Source organism: Ctenopharyngodon idella, chromosome 24, assembly GCF_019924925.1.
Source record: "Ctenopharyngodon idella isolate HZGC_01 chromosome 24, HZGC01, whole genome shotgun sequence".
In the NCBI taxonomy this organism is placed as follows: Eukaryota; Metazoa; Chordata; class Actinopteri; order Cypriniformes; family Xenocyprididae; genus Ctenopharyngodon; species Ctenopharyngodon idella.
In genome coordinates this window covers 17,572,658-17,591,919 of record NC_067243.1, presented here as the reverse complement: position 1 = coordinate 17,591,919, position 19,262 = coordinate 17,572,658, and the positions used below count along the sequence as shown (strand labels likewise).

The following is a 19,262-nucleotide window of genomic DNA, read 5'->3' as shown; positions in this document are numbered from 1 at the left end:
CTGTGCACTTAAAAGACCAATTCAACTAAATGAATAAAGGCGACACGGAAGGCCTACCAAGGACATCTGTATTGCGAAAAAAACCAAGGGGGTGGACACATTTCAGCTGCAGCTATTTGAATAGAAGCATTTCGTAGGAAAGGGAAAACCGATAGTACGAAAAACAGACCAATCTTGTATTTTCTGACCACCTTTAAGGCTCCCTTTCTTTGTAATAAAGCAGAACGGCTTTCCTGAACCAGTGTTTGGACTCTGTATGGGAAGGGGTTGTGTGGGTGAAACCGCACTTACAGTACCAGCATGCTGTGTGTAATCTCTCTGTAATGCATGGCTAAAACTAACATTTCCTGTTTCACTTGAGCAGACGTTTTGCTTTTTTTTTCCAAGTCTTTTAATAAAGATGCCTTGAGGTTAATGGTTAATACACACAAACGATCAAAATGGACAAGAAAAATCAGAGGGAATGTCACTGATGTGAAGAAACTGCTGTGTAGTGCGCTTGTCGATCACTATGAATACTGTAAGACAGCAGCAGCTTTAAGGCAAGTGCAATTCAATTTCCTCCATCACAGTGCTCAAGGACAATTTATGTGTTTTTAACTGTCAGGACACATTTTAGGCAGCACAAATACACTAAACAGAACATGTTTGTGTGCTACATTTTATATTATACAAGTCACATTTCAAAAATTATGGAGTTGAATAAGATTTGGGTAAATTAGTACTCTTGACAGAAGAAAAAAGCATTCTAGTTTCCATAAATCAACATTCAAATGACACCAAAAATGAAAGGTCTGTCATCATTTATTCTCGTGTTATTCCAAACCTACATGAATTTGAGTAGGGCGGGATCTTTCTTTTGTGGGACCGTTTTTGTCCATATAATGAAAGTAAATGGGGTCCAAAATAACCATATTGGTCCCCATTGCCTTCCATTGTATTGATGAAAAACAATAAAAGTAATGCGGATTTGAAATGACATGAGGGTGAATAAATGATAACAGAATTTTTAGTTTTGGGTGAACTAATCTGTAACATTCATTATTCAGTTCTTTGACATCTTTTATCATAAAAAATTACTTGTGCCTAATATTCAAGAGGATGTTAAAGGGTTAGTTCACCCAAAAATGCAAATTCTGTCATTAATTACTCACCCTCACATCATTCCACACTTGTAAGACCTTCATTCATCTTCAGAACACAAATGGAGAAATTTTTAGTGAAATCTGATCTCTCTGACTCCTCCATAGACCAAAATTTAATTATCACTTTCAAGGCTCAGAAAGGTAGTAAAGACATTGTTAAAATAGTACATGTGACTACAGTGGTTCAACCTTAATTTTATTAACCAACGAGAATATAACGACTATTCAACAATTTCTTCTCTTCCCTGTCAGTCTCCTACGCTGTTTACGTTGTAGAGACAGTGCAGCGCTTTCCTGTTCTACAATTTTTCGGCTTCAGTGCCGATTTCAAAAAACTGCTTCATGAAGCTTCACAAATCTTTTGTTTCGAATCAGTGGTTCGGAGCGTGTATCAAACTGCCAAAGTCACATGAACCATTGAAATTTTCAAAACATTTATGACATAACGAAGACTCGTTTACTGAAATCACGTGACTTTCACGCTCCGAACCACTGATTCGAAACAAAAGATTTGTAAAGCTTCGAAGCTTCATGAAGCGGTGTTTTGAAATCGCCCAACACTAGATATTGTTGAATAAAATTGTTATTTTGGTGCATAAAAAGTATTCTCGTCGCTTCATAACATTAAGGTTGAACCACTGTAGTCACATGAACAGTTTAAATGTCTTCAGAACCTTTCTGGGCATTTAAATGTCATCAAAAATATCTTAATTTGTGTTCTGAAGATGAACGAAGGTCTTACGGGTGTGGAACGACATGAGGGTGAGTAATTAATGACAGAATTTGCATTTTTGGGTGAACTAACCTCATCTACCAATCACATTTCTCAAATTTACATGAGCACGTCATTATTGAAAACATAATGCTTGCAAAACAGCGGTTGAACATGTCATTGTAGATATATAAAACAATAATGGTCTAAAACCAAATCGTTGGTCCAAATCCACAGTCAGTTCCAGTCTAATGAGTGCAGGTGGCGTAATGCCAAAATGAGTTTAAGATGCTGTACAGACTCCAACAGAAGTATAGTGGCTGGAGGATCAATGTTTATAACCTCCATGATTTATATCATTCAAGCTGCTTCGTAGTTTCACTTGCCGCTTAGTTCCCCAGGAGAACCCTCAATCGTTGAGGAACCAGGAGCAGTTTTGCCAACTTCCTCTGAAAAGAGAGCTTAAATAAGTGTCTGTGGTACAAAAAGTCACCATAAGATGTTCTAGAGATCATGGATCCATCAACCAACCTCTGTCCTTCTTCTCCTGGGTCTCCTCGGCTGCTGTTTTATCAGCCCTGAAGAAGATCCGAGCGCTGCTCAGAGAGAAATAAAGCAGCTCGAACTCCTACAAATGGAGAGAATATTGTGAATAAACAAAGCAATTGGCCATCATTGTTGAAGAGTGTGAAGATGCTCACACACCTGCAGATATATGTCCAGTCTCTTCTGGGTCAGGTTCATGGTCTGCATGAGCTTCTCATCTTGGCTGGTGGACTGAACGTTCTGCTCCTTCACCACCGCATTCATTTCCTTCACGTACTTTTCCCTCACAGCCTGAAACCAATGGAGGGAGTCAAACTCCTGATACTGGTCTAGAAGCTTCAGGATGTAGGCGACACCTGGAAAACATGGGAAAGGTACTTGAATATATTGTTCATCGAATAAACGTAAAATACCATTGACGTTTGTAACCGTATTGAACACGTACCCATGGCGAAACCATCGTCTGTAAACGCAGCTCCCACTTTGTTCTTTTTGTTTAGTTTTTCTTTGCAGCCGATGGAGTGTTCCACGAAATTTACAGTCTGAGACGGAGAAGAGAGATGAACGTCAATGCAAGAGATGATGCAATTAGCAAGAGATTGCCACATCTGAGATCTGAAGACCCACCAGAGGAGGAACAATCATGTAGAAGTTCCTCAAGTGCATGTTCTTAATGCTGCGAAACTCTGGAGCGAAAACCCCCACCAGCATCTTGAAGTACTCAGTTCCTTCGGCTGAGTTGCTAGTCAGGTCGCTAAGCACACAATCCAGTTGGCTGAAATAAAAAAAAATATGTATATATATTATTATTGGCATGTTTTGACCATTATTATTATTATTATTTTAGAAATTGATAATTTACTAATTTCTGACTTATTATAATTGGTATGTTTAATTATCAGTCATGTTTATGATTGAGGGGCCATTAACACAACACCATTTTCAACTAAAAACTGAGAACTTTTTAAGCGTTTTGGCCTTTCATTTGCACAACTATTGGGGGCCTGAAAACGCAAACTTTTGAAAACAGGTTTTAAAGTGTACGTTTTTGAAAGCGATAACGTTATTGTCTCTGTGTAAACTACAAAAACGTGAATTTGTGAAAACGGTGACGTTATGTGAATGTGTATTACGTGTTCAGTCTAAAGGCGTTTAGGGTTTCTTTACAAAGTGACATCACCAACTACTGGCCTGGCATGAATATTACAGCGTTTTCGGGCATTTTCGCGGATCCGTGTGAACGGGGATAGTTTTGACAATGTTGTCGTCTGTAAAATTCAAAGGAAAAACTTTTCCATTTTTAGTACATCGTTGTCGTGTAAACATACCCTTATTATTTATAAAATAATTATGTATTATAATGATTGTTATTATTAATATAACCAATAAATATGAAAACAATAATAATACTAATTGTTTATTGTTATTATTGATGTTTTTTATTATTATTATTATTATTATTATTATTATTATTATTATTATTAATGTTAATGTAATTATTTATCATCATTATATTTCAGCAATTAGTATTTTTAGTATTTATTCATTATTGTTGTTTTGTTATTTAATAAGTATTTTATATTTTTAATACTATTTATATTAAAATTTATTATATTAACATTATTATTAATAATAATGTTTTAGTATGTATTAATTAATAATAACTAATAAATACTAAACTAACAATAATAATTATATACATACAGTGGGTATGGAAAGTATTCAGACCCCCTTAAATTTTTCACTCTTTGTTATATTGCAGCCATTTGCTAAAATCATTTAAGTTCATTTTTTTTCCTCATTAATGTACACACAGCACCCCATATTGACAGAAAAACACAGAATTGTTGACATTTTTGCAGATTTATTAAAAAAGAAAAACTGAAATATCACATGGGCCTAAGTATTCAGACCCTTTGCTCAGTATTTAGTAGAAGCACCCTTTTGATCTAATACAGCCATGAGTCTTTTTGGGAAAGATGCAACAAGTTTTTCACACCTGGATTTGGGGATCCTCTGCCATTCCTCCTTGCAGATTCTCTCCAGTTCTGTCAGGTTGGATGGTAAACATTGGTGGACAGCCATTTTTAGGTCTCTCCAGAGATGCTCAATTGAGTTTAAGTCAGGGCTCTGGCTGGGCCATTCAAGAACAGTCACAGAGTTGTTGTGAAGCCACTCCTTCGTTATTTTAGCTGTGTGCTTAGGGTCATTGTCTTGTTGGAAGGTAAACCTTCGGCCCAGTCTGAGGTCCCGAGCACTCTGGAGAAGGTTTTCGTCCAGGATATCCCTGTACTTGGCCGCATTCATCTTTCCCTCGATTGCAACCAGTCGTCCTGTCCCTGCAGCTGAAAAACACCCCCACAGCATGATGCTGCCACCACCATGCTTCACTGTTGGGACTGTATTGGACAGGTGATGAGCAGTGCCTGGTTTTCTCCACACATACCGCTTAGAATTAAGGCCAAAAAGTTCTATCTTGGTCTCAGACCAGAGAATCTTATTTCTCATCATCTTGGAGTCCTCCACGCGGGCTTTCATGTGTCTTGCACTGAGGAGAGGCTTTCGTCGGGCCACTCTACCATAAAGCCCCGACTGGTGGAGGGCTGCAGTAATGGTTGACTTTCTACAACTTTATCCCATCTCCCGACTGCATCTCTGGAGCTCAGCCACAGTGATCTTTGGGTTCTTCTTTACCTCTCTCACCAAGGCTCTTCTCCCCCGATAGCTCAGTTTGGCCGGAGGGCCAGCTCTAGGAAGGGTTCTGGTCGTCCCAAACGTCTTCCATTTAAGGATTATGGAGGCCACTGTGCTCTTAGGAACCTTAAGTGCAGCAGAAATTTTTTTGTAACCTTGGCCAGATCTGTGCCTTGCCACAATTCTGTCTCTGAGCTCTTCAGGCAGTTCCTTTGACCTCATGATTCTCATTTGCTCTGACATGCACTGTGAGCTGTAAGGTCTTATATAGACAGGTGTGTGGCTTTCCTAATCAAGTCCAATCAGTATAATCAAACACAGCTGGACTCAAATGAAGGTGTAGAACCATCTCAAGGATGATCAGAAGAAATGGACAGCACCTGAGTTAAATATATGAGTGTCACAGCAAAGGGTCTGAATACTTAGGACCATGTGATATTTCAGTTTTTCTTTTTTAATAAATCTGCAAAAATGTCAACAATTCTGTGTTTTTCTGTCAATATGGGGTGCTGTGTGTACATTAATGAGGAAAAAAAATGAACTTAAATGATTTTAGCAAATGGCTGCAATATAACAAAGAGTGAAAAATTTAAGGGGGTCTGAATACTTTCCGTACCCACTGTATTATTGTTGTTATTATTGGTATGTTTTATTAATATTGTTGTTATTATTAATTATTATTATGTTATTATTAATATTGTTGTTGTTGTGTTTATTATTCTTGTTATATCAATTATTATTAATTACTAATTTATTATTGCTAGTAGTATTAGTAGTAGCATTATTATTATTGTTTTAGTATTTTTTCATTCTTGTTACGTTTTATTTATTTATTAATTTATTTATTATTAATTTCTAGGGATACTTTTTTTTAGTACTCGCCGATACCCATACCGATGCCTATACCTATACATTTATTAATTTCTCTCTCTCTTTTTTTTTTTTTTTTTTTTTGGTGATGTTGCAGTTTTCCAAGCACAACACAGTGAGACTAATGAATGTAGGTCAGCTTCTTTATTATTACTCTAATGAAGAAAGAAATAATTTTTATGTGCTTGTCACAAACTTAAAGAACAAAAATTTCAGTGTCCAATAACCTTCAAAGCATGCAGTTCGCAATGTGTGTGTTGTCATCATTAATTTGAAGTATTTCCACTCCCTTGAGGCTGACATTGTTTCTGCTGCTGCCGCCGGTGTCTCTGTGCACGGAAAATTCTGTCAGTTACGTCACGTGAGGTATCGGTTTTTGGTATCGTGGGTATTTTTACGAGTACGAGTACAAGTACACGAGCTTGGTATCGGGCCGATACCGATACTAGTATCGGTATTGGTGCATCCCTATTAATTTCATATAATAAGTTCCCATGTTGTGTACAATCTGGCTGGTGGCAGAGATGGTGATTGAGTGAGTTATGATCTACAGTACCTGGCAGCCTTCTGCGTCTCTTCAGAAAGGCCTTCCTCTTTCACAAGCTCCTCAAAGTTCACAATGTCCTCTAGATCAGGAACAAACCTGGAACACATTTCAGTGTGAATACCTTGCTAAATATCTCTATCTTAGGGGACTTCTGTAGGAATATTTTATAATGTTCATACAATGTGCGTCTGTTTTATCTCTGAGTTTTATGCGAGATGACTTTATCTAGTATTAATCTATTAGTCAGTTTAATAACTGTAATCTGAATGTCTCAGTCAAATAACCTGTGTGTGTAGTAGTCAAGTTTGCCGCACGTCCTGAAAAGTGAAGCCAAAACATTTTGATTGCCCCCTTGTGGCTGGCTGATATAGGTAATAAACCTCTTCATGTAATCGAATTGGACGCAAACTAAAAAATCCAATTATGCTTCAAAAAAAAATTTTTTTCTGAAGATGGTAGTTCTTATCATCCAGATGTATGTTCAAGTGTTTGTTTTTCCAATAAGTTTGGTTATTTGATGCTATAAAAATATGGTGTAACGTCATGATTGACAGCTGTGCTTGCGAATGAGTCTGTGGGAGTGGGAGTAGGGCGGGACCTTGATACCGCGGCTTCACCTCACGTTCACTACTGCGCAGACTCTGGCTCCGAATGACGTAATCGGCAACGACCGTTTCTGGGATATTTTGGCTTCATTTTTCTACAGCGGAAGGAAGTAGAGACACATCGTCCATCTTTTTTTACAGTTTATTGTAGTAGTAGAAAGTGATGCTCTACCTAATAGCGCTACTGCAGCAGTGCAGCCCTCCTGACCGAATCATGCGCACATAGCCCATCGCATTGCCTGGAAGAAAGAGAGGGAATTAAAGAAACCTCAATAATAATAAAAACCTTCAGATTGCTTAAAGGGATAACTCACCCAAAAATGACAATTCTATCATCATTTACTCGCCCTTATGTTGTTCCAAACCTGTATGAGTTAGTTTCTTCGGTTGAACATATTTTGAAGAATGTTGGTAACCAAAAATTTGACTTCCATAGTATTTTTTTCCTACCATAGAAGTCAATGGCTACCGTCAACATTCTTTAAAATATCTTTTGTGTTCAACAGAAGAAAGAAATCCCAGCATGCACCTCATGATGTTGAGAACACTACAAAAGGAAAGAGTTTCCAAATGTGTTTAAAAACCTTTAGTCAAAGTTTACCGATCTGACTGATGAGCTGTCTGAACTGATCCAGGTAGCTCTGACCATCAGGAGTAAGACCCAACTTCCTGATGCCACGGTTGAACTTCTCTGCTCGCTCAAAGGGGTACTTCATACAGCAGAAACAAACACGTCTTCAGAAAATGACATTGCTTCACAAAATAACGACATGAAAATGGAGACCAACATACCTTTTGGTCGGTCTGATCCTTGGTTTCCCTGAAGAAGCGGATGTCTTTGATGAGTCTGGATTTGATGTGCTCGTCATACATGAACTGACTGAAAATGTAGAACTTCTTGCGGAGGAACTGATACGTGAAGTTCACCTGCAGACACCATCAATATTAGTGGTCGACCGATATTTCGCCAAGGCCGATATTTAGCATTTTTTTAAATTTTCGGCATAGGCCGTTTTTATGTTTGGCATGTGTGTCGGAAACAGACTTTTATTTTGACAGTTTTCTGGACTTTTATTTTGACAGTGTTCTGGACTTTTATTTTGACAGTGCTGAGAACACCAGTCCTGAGAGTTGGAGCTCTCATTCTCCATCTTCATTAGTTTGCTGTCTCTGTTTAGAAGTTTCACGGAAAATGAATAACACATTCTACGGAGCCCCTAAAGGGACATGGTTAGGCTTGATGCGGTACTGCGCTTGAACGTGAATTTGAAAAGCAAGCGTGGGTTCAAAAGCAATATCGAAACCCCGCATATTTATAGCATACATACCGTTGTGTTCATGATACCGGTTCCATGAGTGCGAATGGAGTTGGCAATGTGGCGGATGTTAATAGTATTTAAGTGCTTGTTGTTGCTGGTCCTCTCAATGAAGATCTACACACAATGGAGAACATGTTTTACACAAACACATCAAGTACATTTGTAGACCAATAACTTCAGAGGTAAAGACTTGCCTGGTTGTTCAGGTTGTAGAGGTAGCGGGAGACGAAGACATGAATGTTCCTCATGATCTCAAGGACATCCAGTCCCTAGAAGACACCAACAGTGAAGTGAGGCTGGATGTAATATATCATTATTGAGCTGATCTGTTGAGTGAGGTACATACCTGTTCCAGAGTTTGGCTGGGGAGATGGGCCTCAGTCATGACCAACCCATAGCGCTGTGTGGCGAGATTCCTCATCTCACTGTACGTGGCCCAGTCATGAAGAGCCACAGTCGTCAAGTTGTAAAATGTCTTGTCTAGATAGTGAGTCACATAGGCTGCAGGGAACAGAGGATTTGATCTTAATATCTCACACATCTTGCTTAGAAGGCAGAGATAAACCCCAAGGTTATTACATCACAAAAATAAAATAGTCATGTAAATACAAACATTAGTAAAATAAAGGTTTTTTGACATTATAAGCAAATTTCAGGGACAAAAGACAAACAAGTAGAATATGTTCCCTTTAAAGTACTCATTATGTAAACTGTTTAGTGTAACTCATGCATTCAGTCTTTCATGCCCTACCTTTGATGTCGATGAAGCGATTGAAGAAGCGAATGGGCTTGAGAGAGAAAAAGTGCGCCAGATCCTTCATGCCCACTTTGAAAGGATTTCGGTCATCCAGTTTGAGGTGTGTGTGCACAGACAAGCGCAGGTCCTTCTCAATCTCCTTACACAGCTTGTCTAGCAGGTGCTAAAGTTGAGAAAAATTTTGCAAAATTACTACTGTAAGAAATTATAGTCTGCCCCAACCCAGATTCCACTCCAAAATAGGTGGTTGATCATGCCAGTTTCCCAAAATGGATCACTTGTAACAGCTCATCATCTTTTCTGACACTACAAAAAACATGCATTCAGCACTCCGCTTACCTCATTGAGGATTTCCATGATCTCAGAGTCATAACACTCCAGCAGCTGATCACATGACTCCATGTGTTTGGCGTGCAACATGGTGGGCACACAATCTCTGAGCGCACTAAACATGTACTAGAGAAAATATATGCATATTTAAATACATATAGAAAATGATTTCACAAAAAAAAAAAAAAAAAAAACTTAAGTGAGTATTAAGGAAAGATGCGAAAGGTGCTATGCGTTTTACATGAATTCTGGCCGCATCCACTGCGTTTTCGTACACGTCATCCAGGTAGATGGGGAAGATGGTTCGATGCCAGTACAGAAAACTGCAGTCGCATTGCACTTTGACTCTGAGGAGAGAGGATATCCCATCATGCACTTACAGCACAGCCACAGACTCAGAATCGGCTATTGCTAATCATAACTAGTTGAACAAATTCAGGGCTCACCGCTCTCTAAGTTCACTGATTAAGTCCAGCTTTTTCAGTACAAGCTGTAAAGGCAGGAGCTCCTCATCCTTAAAGGTTTTCTGTGCAAAAAACAAAACAAAAATACAATATCAAAAAACAAACATAACCAAAAAATAAAACCAAAAAAAACAAATGAACATCATACAAACAAAACAAAAAACAATGAACATCACACAAACCAAACCAAAAAACAACAAACATCAAACAAACAAAACAAAAAACAATGAACAAACAAACAAAACAAAAACAAAATATAAAACAAAAACAACAAACATCAAACAAAAACAAAAAAAAATAAAAAAAAACAACGAACATCACACACACAAACATCAAACAAACAAAACAAAACAACAGAACATAAAATAAAAAAACAAACATAAAAAACAATGAACAAAACAAAAAACAACGAATATCAAATAAACAAAACATCAAACAAAACGAACAACAACGAACAACAAAACATAAAATAAAAAACGAACATCAAAAAAACAATGAACAAACAAAACAAAAACAACAAAGATCAAACAACAAAACAAAATATAAAACAAAACTAAAAACAACGATCACACAAAAACAAACAAAACATAAAAACAAAACATATAATAAAAAACGAACAAAAAACAATGAACAAACAAAAAACAATGAACGTCAAACAATCAAAACATAAAAACACAAAAAACCGAACAACAAACAAAACACAAAAAACGAACAAACAAACAACAAAACAAAGAATAAAATAATAAAAATAAATAAGTAAAAAATTAAATAATTTTATTATTGAAAAAAACTCCATGGGCATTTTGTGACATAAAAAAGTCAAACAGACTAGAAGTAACTTGTTCAAAGTGTTGGAGGCTTCCGAACAACATTTGTTTTAATAGTTTATATGCAAATGTCACAAATTGGCCATTAATTTGATCAAAAGCACTCAGTGTATTTATACTCACCATCTGAGTGCCAACACTGAGAGCCAGAGACACTATCAGTCTCCTCTCTTTGGTGCTGGGCCCATTCAGAGTGTTCTCAGCCAGAACCAGAGCAGACAGCACATCCAGCCTCTGCTCACTGTACTTCTTATCAGAGATCACTCGTTTCTGAATGAGGACGACAAACAATCATTAGAATATCTGGTCTATAGAGCTGGTGTATGTGAAATGGTTGTGCTTTTTTACCTTAGCAGTAGAGATGGAGGCCAGAGCCTGAGACTGCAGCTGCTGCGTGATGTGAGACACAGAATCTGCTACAACCAGTGAGCGCCGGTGGAATGTATGCTCCACAGCCTGTGCATGACAAACACTCATATAAACACTGTGCACTTCACATAACCTAGAGAATACAAACAACATAGTGTAGCAGATCTGTAATGCACCCTAAAACTAGAGTACTTGATTTATGGTGGACACTGCCTAGCGCACACAGCCTAAGGAACAAGAACACTAGAACTAGTACGCAATGCCTATCACTGAACAGTAAAACGTGTGCATACTACCTAGTGTACACTAGGTACCTAGGACAGCCTGTACATTACTAATACAGTCTGCATGACTCATATTACAATGTACTAGATTTATAGTGCACACTACTATTAGTGTTGACATTTTTGAGCACACTACAACAATCATACTAGATATGTAGTAAACACTACTATCAATGTGTAAACTAAAATTATGCTCTAAATTTGTAGTGCATATTATTAGTTTCCAAATGATTGTGCACACTACAATACACTAATTTTTAGAGCACACCATTAGCACTGAAACTGTTAGCACTACAAGTAATGCTCTAAATTTGTAGTGCAGACTATTATTAGTGTCTAAATTATTGTGCACACTACAATGTACTAGATTTATAGTGCACACTACTATTAACGTTGACGTTTTTGTGTACACTACAACCATCATACTAGATATGTAGTAAACACTACTATTAATGTGAAATGATATACTAGATTTGTAGTTCATATCGTTACTAATTTCCAAATTATTGTGCACAGTGCACACTACAAGTAATGTACTACATTTGTAGTATGCAATATCAGTGTTAAAACAGTAAATACTACAAATAATGCTCTAAATTTGTAGTGCAGACTACTATTAGTGTCTAAATTATTGTGCACACTACAATGTACTAGATTTATAGTGCATACTACTATTAGTGTTGATATTTTATGCACACTACAACCAACATACTAGATATGTAGTGAACACTACCATTAATTGGTAAAATTACATACTAATGATGCACTAGATTTGTAGTGAATATCATTATTAGTTACCAAATTATTGTGCACACTACATGTAATGTACTTCATTTGTACTGCAAATAATGCTTTAAATTTGTAGTGCAGACTACTATTATTGTCTAAATTACTGTGCACACTACAATGTACTAGATTTATAGTGCAGACTACTATTAATGTTGACATTTTTGTGCACACTACAACCATTATACTAGATATGTAGTGAACACTACTACTAATGTGTGAAAGTGTACTAAATTTGTAGTGAATATCATTAGTTTCCTAATTATTGTGCACACTACAAGTAATGTACTACATTTGTAGTGTGCAATCAGTGTTAAAACGATGAGCACTACAAATAATGCACTAAATTTGTAGTGCAGACTACTATTATTGTGCACACTACAATGTACTAGATTTATAGTGCACACTACTATTAATGTTGACATCTTTGAGCACACTACAACCATCATACTTGATATGTAGTGAACACTGCTATTAATGTAAAATGATGTACTAGATTTGTAGTGTATATCATTATTAGTTTCCAAATTATTGTGCACACTACAAGTAATGTACTACATTTGTAGTGCACAGTATCAGTGTTAAAACTAAGAGCACTACAAATAATGCTCTAAATTTGTAATGCAGACTACTATTATTGTGTAAATTACTGTGCATACTACAATATAGTAGATTTATAGTGCACACTACTATTAATGTTGACATTTTTTTCACACAACCAATATATAAGATACGTAGTGAACACCACTACTACAGTCAAAACAGTCCAAATTATTGTGCACACTACAACTAATGTACTACATTTGTAGTACACAATATTAGTGTTTAAACTGTAAGCACTATAACAAATACACTATTAGTGTGTAAATTATTGTGCACACTACAATGAAGTACAGCCGGTATATAATAAACACCTCTCGCATATGAAAATAAAATGTTCCTAAAACATGTTAAAATTATTTGCTGTTGAAAATATTGATATGACTCATTAACTCACTTTTAACAGCTCCACCAATCGGCACAGGGCCTTCACCGAGGTCTTGGTCATGGGCCGCTGCATGGACGTGTACATATTCATAGTGGTCTTGATGATGGTGCTGATGCTGTAAGCGTACAGGATTCCCTGTTGAAACACAGACACATCTGATTGTAAAACCGTCACCGCACTTGAAATGTAATGCAATTCCAAAGGTTATGATTTTCCAACTATATAAATATCATTTTTAATCCCAAAAATAACAGAAGAAGAAGAAGAAAACTTCAATCTCTACCTGCACAAAGGTATTACACCTGTTGCTCAAGTCTTCAGACAGTTTGTCTGGTTTCGGTTCTTTCGATAATATTGACTCCATCTTCATCATCCAGGATGTCACAAATATGTAGTAGGACTGCATGTCCCTGCACACAGCAACATATTCAGTCAATATAAGGAACCCTAAATTATATCTTTATAAATGGCATAAAATACACTGAGCACTAATGAATCGTTCCAAGAATTGTTGAGGCGTTTATTAATATGTCTTACTTCATTAGTGTCTGTGCCTTCTGCTGCAGGAATGCGTCTCTGCTGCTGCGGATGCTCTGGATGCTCTTCTTGTCCAGTAGTTTAGCTGCCGCAGGGACTTTGTTTATCAGAAATGTGTCTGGAAACCAGATTATATTAGCTGCTAATGTGACTGCAGGGACCTGGAGGAGAGAGAAGGGAAATAGTTTTGATAATGACTGAAAGAGCAGATCTACACATGCATAATTCCCACTAGTTAGTGTACTCACCTTTTTACACACATCTAGCAGGGATTTGTAGAACTTCTTGTCCACAGCCCTAAAGATATGGAAGTGTAGCACAAAGAGGCCACATACGCCCGTATACTTATCTCGCTGGTCGATCTCTGATGGCTCACCTGCAAGTCACATGGATTGTTGTCAGTTGTCTAGAGCTGAGAAGTCTCATTAATGCTATTAGGAATTCAAATCAAATACAAACCAAGCTTTGACTCGACGTTGGTAAAAATGGTTCTGATATTGTACGCAAACTCCTCTGCAAAGGCACTGTTTTTAGAGACCGATACGCCTTCTCCCGGGTTATCAAACCTCTGCTCCACACAAGCCTGCATGAAAACAGAAAAAAACACTTAGTAACCAATATAGAGGGGTGCAGGGATGACGTCAAAACCCGGAAGACTCATTCACCGGTGGTTCCCTCGAGATTTTCCAATGGGGTTTTTCAATTTATGAGTAAAGTAAGGTTTGTGATAAACATAAGTTGATAATACTTGTAAAATCGATTAATCGGGATTAATCGCATCTAACATAAAAGTTTGTTATATGTGTTTGTATGTGTGTGTGTGTGTGTGTGTGTGTGTATATTATATATATATACACACACACACACACAGATATATTTAGAAACTTTTGTTAGATGCGATTAATTGTGATTAATCGATTTGACAGCACTAATATATATTAATTTATTATATTATTTTTTATTCACAATGTTTCTTTACTGAAGTAGAAATGCTAGTGCTGTAAAATTGATTAATTGCATCTAACAAAAGTTTGATATATACACATATATATACACACACACACACACACAGATTTACACTTTTGTTAGATGCGATTAATTGCGATTAATCGATTTGACAGCACTAATATATATTAATTAATTATATTTTTTATTTGCAATGCTTCTTTACTGAAGAAGAAATGCTAGTGCTGTAAAATCGATTAATCACGATTAATCGCGTCTAACAAAAGTTTGTTGTGTGTGTGTATACACACACACACTATATTTACAAACTTTTATGTTAGATGCGATTAATTGCAATTAATCGATTTGACAGCACTAATATATATTAATTTATTATATTATTTTTTATTCGCAATGTTTCTTACTGAATGTACACTTTACTGAAGTAGAAATGGTAGTGCTGTCAATATATATACATTTTATATTATATTTTATATTATATATATATATATATATATATATATATATACACCCAACACATATAATAAAGTGCACTAAAAAATTATTTCAAATAATTTCTTTTTTTCTTGTATATTAACATAAATTTAACGTAACAAACACAAACTCACACACACACACACACACAAAAGTGATGTCCTGAGGGCATATTTGTTTTTAAAGGCCATCAAAATATGAGGAGTATGTTATATTGGGAAGAACAAAACACTAAGCTTAGTTAAGGTGTTTATCTGACAAAATTATTGGCAAAAAAAAAAAAGCAAACTACAGCTACAGGTTTTATTTTAATATGCAAAAAAACTGAACGGTGTCGACCTGAAAGATCATGCTGTCCAACAGCTGCCCCTCCAGCTTCAGTAAGAGCTTCTCAAAGGGCTTCAGTTTCTCCTCTGGAATGGCAAACTTAGCCGGGTTGTGATGGACAGATTTCAGTAACCTTCAGAAAACAACACAGGCATTGCGATCAGAAAATCTCTTCATCGAGAACCCCAATTTGAAATAAACACATTTCATAAATGCCTTCATTTTGTCTTCAGTTCATTCGCATTCATTCAACATCTAAATGGTCCCACTCTACCTTTTGTACATCTTCCAGTGTTCCCTCAGTGTGGCGTGGTTCTCCATGATCTCATCCAGGGTGATGAGGACCACCAGAAGTTCTCCCAGATGTTCGTACACTGTCTGATTGTAGACAAAGAGAAAGCTTCAATACAACACGTCAGGTATCAGTGCAGAACCACATGAAGACGACAGAGAAAAGGAAAAGTACCTGAAAGTGTACACCTGTGGACTCAATGATTTTTGTTGCACCCCTGAGATGTAAAAAAACAAATAATTCAGCAACACAGCATTCAAGTAACACTACATAACATGTGAATATTTTACATTTCTCACTTGCTGCTGTTGTACAAAGCAGCCAGCTGGTGAACCATGTTGACCACCACCTCAAAGCAGCGCGACACAAAGCAAGACAGCTCCTGTTACATAAAAGCCAAAAGAAATCAAAGTGTTTAGGGCTCAGTAATTTCTTTAGAAAGCAAAAAAATCATAATGTCAAACCTGTAGGAAGGAAATGAAGCGGCCCATCTGAATCTGAGACTCTCCCTCCACCACACTAGTGTCTGACACTGCAATCCAACAAAATGGAGTCATAAAACTCAAATAAAGTCATGCAATACTTTTTTTTAATTATTATTAAAAAGGTACAGGTTAGTTCAATAAAATTAAAGTGATAGATGCTATTTACACTAAGTGAAAATAGCAATATATTCTATTTAAACTAAGTGACAATAGCAGCATATTCTTACTTTATATTGGCAGATACTATTTGCACCTTAGTATTTTTGTACATTAACAGGATGCAATAATACAGTATCATAGTGTAAATTATTATATTTATTGAAATTATTAAATGGATGCTGCCTTACTGGAAGAATAAAAACCCTACACCTTCCTCTAACCCTACCCAATAACCGCTTTTAATATTATTAAACACTCGTTCACAGTTTATTTCCACTTTTAGAACATTATTTTCATTTTTATTGAAAATAAATGCGAGCTCAGCAAAAGGCGGATTCGAACCCGCGTCGATCGCGTTAAAAGCCAGGTCTGCGAGCCTCACTCACTACTGCTGCACCACTGAAGACTTGTTGAATTTTGTGCGTCTTTTTTAAAACTTAAGTGGCCCAACCAGACATTGGTGGGCGGAGCTAGTGTAAATAGCATTTGCCAACAAGTGACACTATTTGCACTTAGTGCAAATAGACACTCCGTAAAATTAAAATCGAATGACAAAGTCGAACATAAATAGCATTCAATTCTAGTTGGATAAAATCAGTTCCTGTTTAATATCCACTCAGAAATATGCTTATAGAACTAAAATGGGAATAATGTTGAATTTAAAAGATTCTCATGCAGACAAGCAGAAAAAAGAACAGCAAAACCAAAACAATTTTGTTACCTCCTTCACCATAATACAACAATCCATTGTAGAACTTGGTTTCAGCCTATAAGTAGACAAAAATAGCACAAAAACATTAACAATTTTGCTCAATTTACATCAAATTAATTGACTTTATTGAAATCTGTTCAAAAGTTTGGTGTCGGTATGATTTTTTACATTTTTTTTAAAATAAATCTCTTATGCTCACCACCAAGGCTGCAATTTATTTGATCAAAAATGAAGTAAAAACAGCAGTATTTTGAAATATTATTACAGTTTAAAATACTTGTTTTCTATTTAAATATTTTTAAAGTGTAATTTATTCCTGTGATCAAAGCTGAATTTACAGCATCATTACTCCAGTCTTCAGTGTCACATGATCCTTCAGAAATCATTCTAATATGCTGATTTGCTGCTCAAGAAACATTTCTTATTATATCAATGCTGAAAGCAGTTGTGCTGCTTCATATTTTTGTGGAAACTGATCCATTTTTTCAGGATACATACAGTTCTATTGAACTTTCTATGTTACTGAAGTATAAATCGTAGCATTTTTAAATGTCTTTACGTCTTTTGCTAAATTTAATGCATCCTTCTTTTATGTTCTTGTATTATTTCCATGTTTACTGCAGTCTCCAACGTACCTCATATTTCAGCTTTTTAACCTCACAGCAAAGAGCTGCATACACTGTGATGACTTTATTAAGCACCTGGTGAAGAGAGAGAGAGAGAAAAGCAAAAGGTAAACTCATAACACACTAATATCACTTCAGTATTTGCAGAGGCCATCACATGTAAACTGCAGCATCTAAACAGACAAATTGTTCAAACTTGAACCAAGGATTTACTGACCTTATTTTCTGTCTTGATGAGCTCCAACAGTGAGGACTGTTCATACGGCAGGAGCTGGTGTGGAAGAGAGTGATGTTAAATACATGTAATTCAACAAGAAATAATCACTGGTATGAAGATGTAATAAATTACCTTCAAAGCAATGGGATCCAGAGTGAAGTCCCATACATCTCCAACAGAGTCGTCTAGCGCTTCTTCAATACCTTGGAGCTGAGCGGTATACTCCTCTAAAAACTTCTCATAGTTTTTAACTTGCACTTCTGTGTGAATTTCTGCACAGGAAGGAACCAAATGCAATAAAAAGCAGCAATAAAAGCTTCCTTATTTGGGTGACAGGAAATTTTAAGTACACACATATGCATATGCATATGCATATATATATATATATATATATATATATATATATATATATATATATATATATATATAAACTTAATCATAACTTAAATGTAATAATATCAAGAGAATAAAAACAAGTTAAAATTCTCAGCACTGAATTCACAAGCTAATTAAATTAATGACCTATTTTTGCATTAAAAGAAACCCACTCCTCAAATACAATGATGTAGAGACACTTCCAAATGAAAGCGAAAGTATTCCTTATCAAAATTTTTGTTAAATCAATAAAGTCCACACACATTAACCAAATCAGAGTGCCTAAACTTGGCCACTTTCCCTGGTCATCTGACAGCTGGCTAACATTACTCAGCTAGCTGTAGGCTCTATACAGCTTTTACAGCTTTTTACACACTGCCAATATCATCCACAGGCGCGTTACTTACTTTGTGATCCATCATCAAAGCGGTCAAACTCCCAATCAGGAGATAATGAATCCACAGCCATCCTGATAGAAACGAAACAGACTGGTGTTTTCAGAGAGCTGCCATTAGGTCAGTCTGTTTGGGGGTTTACTGCACAGTGTCAGAGAGGGGAGGGGCTGTGTTGGGAGTCACATGATTCGCACAGTGAAGCAAACTTCCGGTCTGCGCGTCTGGGTGAAATCCATAATAAAAGCACGTAGAAAATGACGGGATGTCCAAACATTTACGTTTTGTATTGTTTCATATATTTCAATATTGTAATATTTTTTTTTATACATATTAACTTTTGAGTTATGTTCTGAGGACAGTTTTTGGGAGGAGAATGGTAATGAAAAGGCGTGATTTTGATAAAACAAATAAAAGAGAAGAAGATTAAATTAAATATTACATTTATGTAAATTTA

General features: G+C 36.2%; 1 protein-coding gene across 1 annotated transcript; it reads right to left on the bottom strand.

Moving 5' to 3' along the window:
* Positions 1 to 367: 367 nt before the first annotated feature.
* Positions 368 to 18,991, bottom strand: washc4 (WASH complex subunit 4). Its single transcript, XM_051883831.1, has 33 exons — positions 18,821 to 18,991; positions 18,171 to 18,310; positions 18,039 to 18,092; positions 17,831 to 17,896; positions 17,205 to 17,250; positions 16,304 to 16,371; positions 16,139 to 16,221; positions 16,014 to 16,056; positions 15,822 to 15,925; positions 15,560 to 15,680; positions 14,240 to 14,363; positions 14,029 to 14,156; positions 13,781 to 13,941; positions 13,527 to 13,653; positions 13,253 to 13,378; positions 11,165 to 11,272; positions 10,940 to 11,086; positions 9,972 to 10,051; positions 9,767 to 9,872; positions 9,535 to 9,651; positions 9,190 to 9,358; positions 8,785 to 8,939; positions 8,633 to 8,707; positions 8,448 to 8,552; positions 7,912 to 8,046; positions 7,721 to 7,829; positions 7,292 to 7,358; positions 6,524 to 6,610; positions 3,031 to 3,178; positions 2,849 to 2,945; positions 2,563 to 2,759; positions 2,389 to 2,485; positions 368 to 2,306 (listed from the first exon to the last, which is right to left on the bottom strand). The coding sequence occupies exons 1-33, from the start codon at positions 18,879 to 18,881 to the stop codon at positions 2,236 to 2,238; spliced, it is 3,522 nt and encodes a 1,173-aa protein (XP_051739791.1). The 5' UTR covers positions 18,882 to 18,991; the 3' UTR covers positions 368 to 2,235.
* Between the last annotated feature and the right edge of the window lie 271 nt (positions 18,992 to 19,262).

Bases quoted from the DNA above. Each gene is read 5' to 3' on its own strand.
- washc4 (XM_051883831.1), bottom strand. From the start codon at position 18,881: ATGGCTGTGGATTCATTATCTCCTGATTGGGAGTTTGACCGCTTTGAT. The intron at 16,057-16,138 runs GTGAGAAATGTA...TTTACATCTCAG, and splicing joins GCTTTGTACAACAGCAGCAA to GGGTGCAACAAAAATCATTG. The intron at 8,708-8,784 runs GTATGTACCTCA...GGTGTCTTCTAG, and splicing joins CCAGCCAAACTCTGGAACAG to GGACTGGATGTCCTTGAGAT.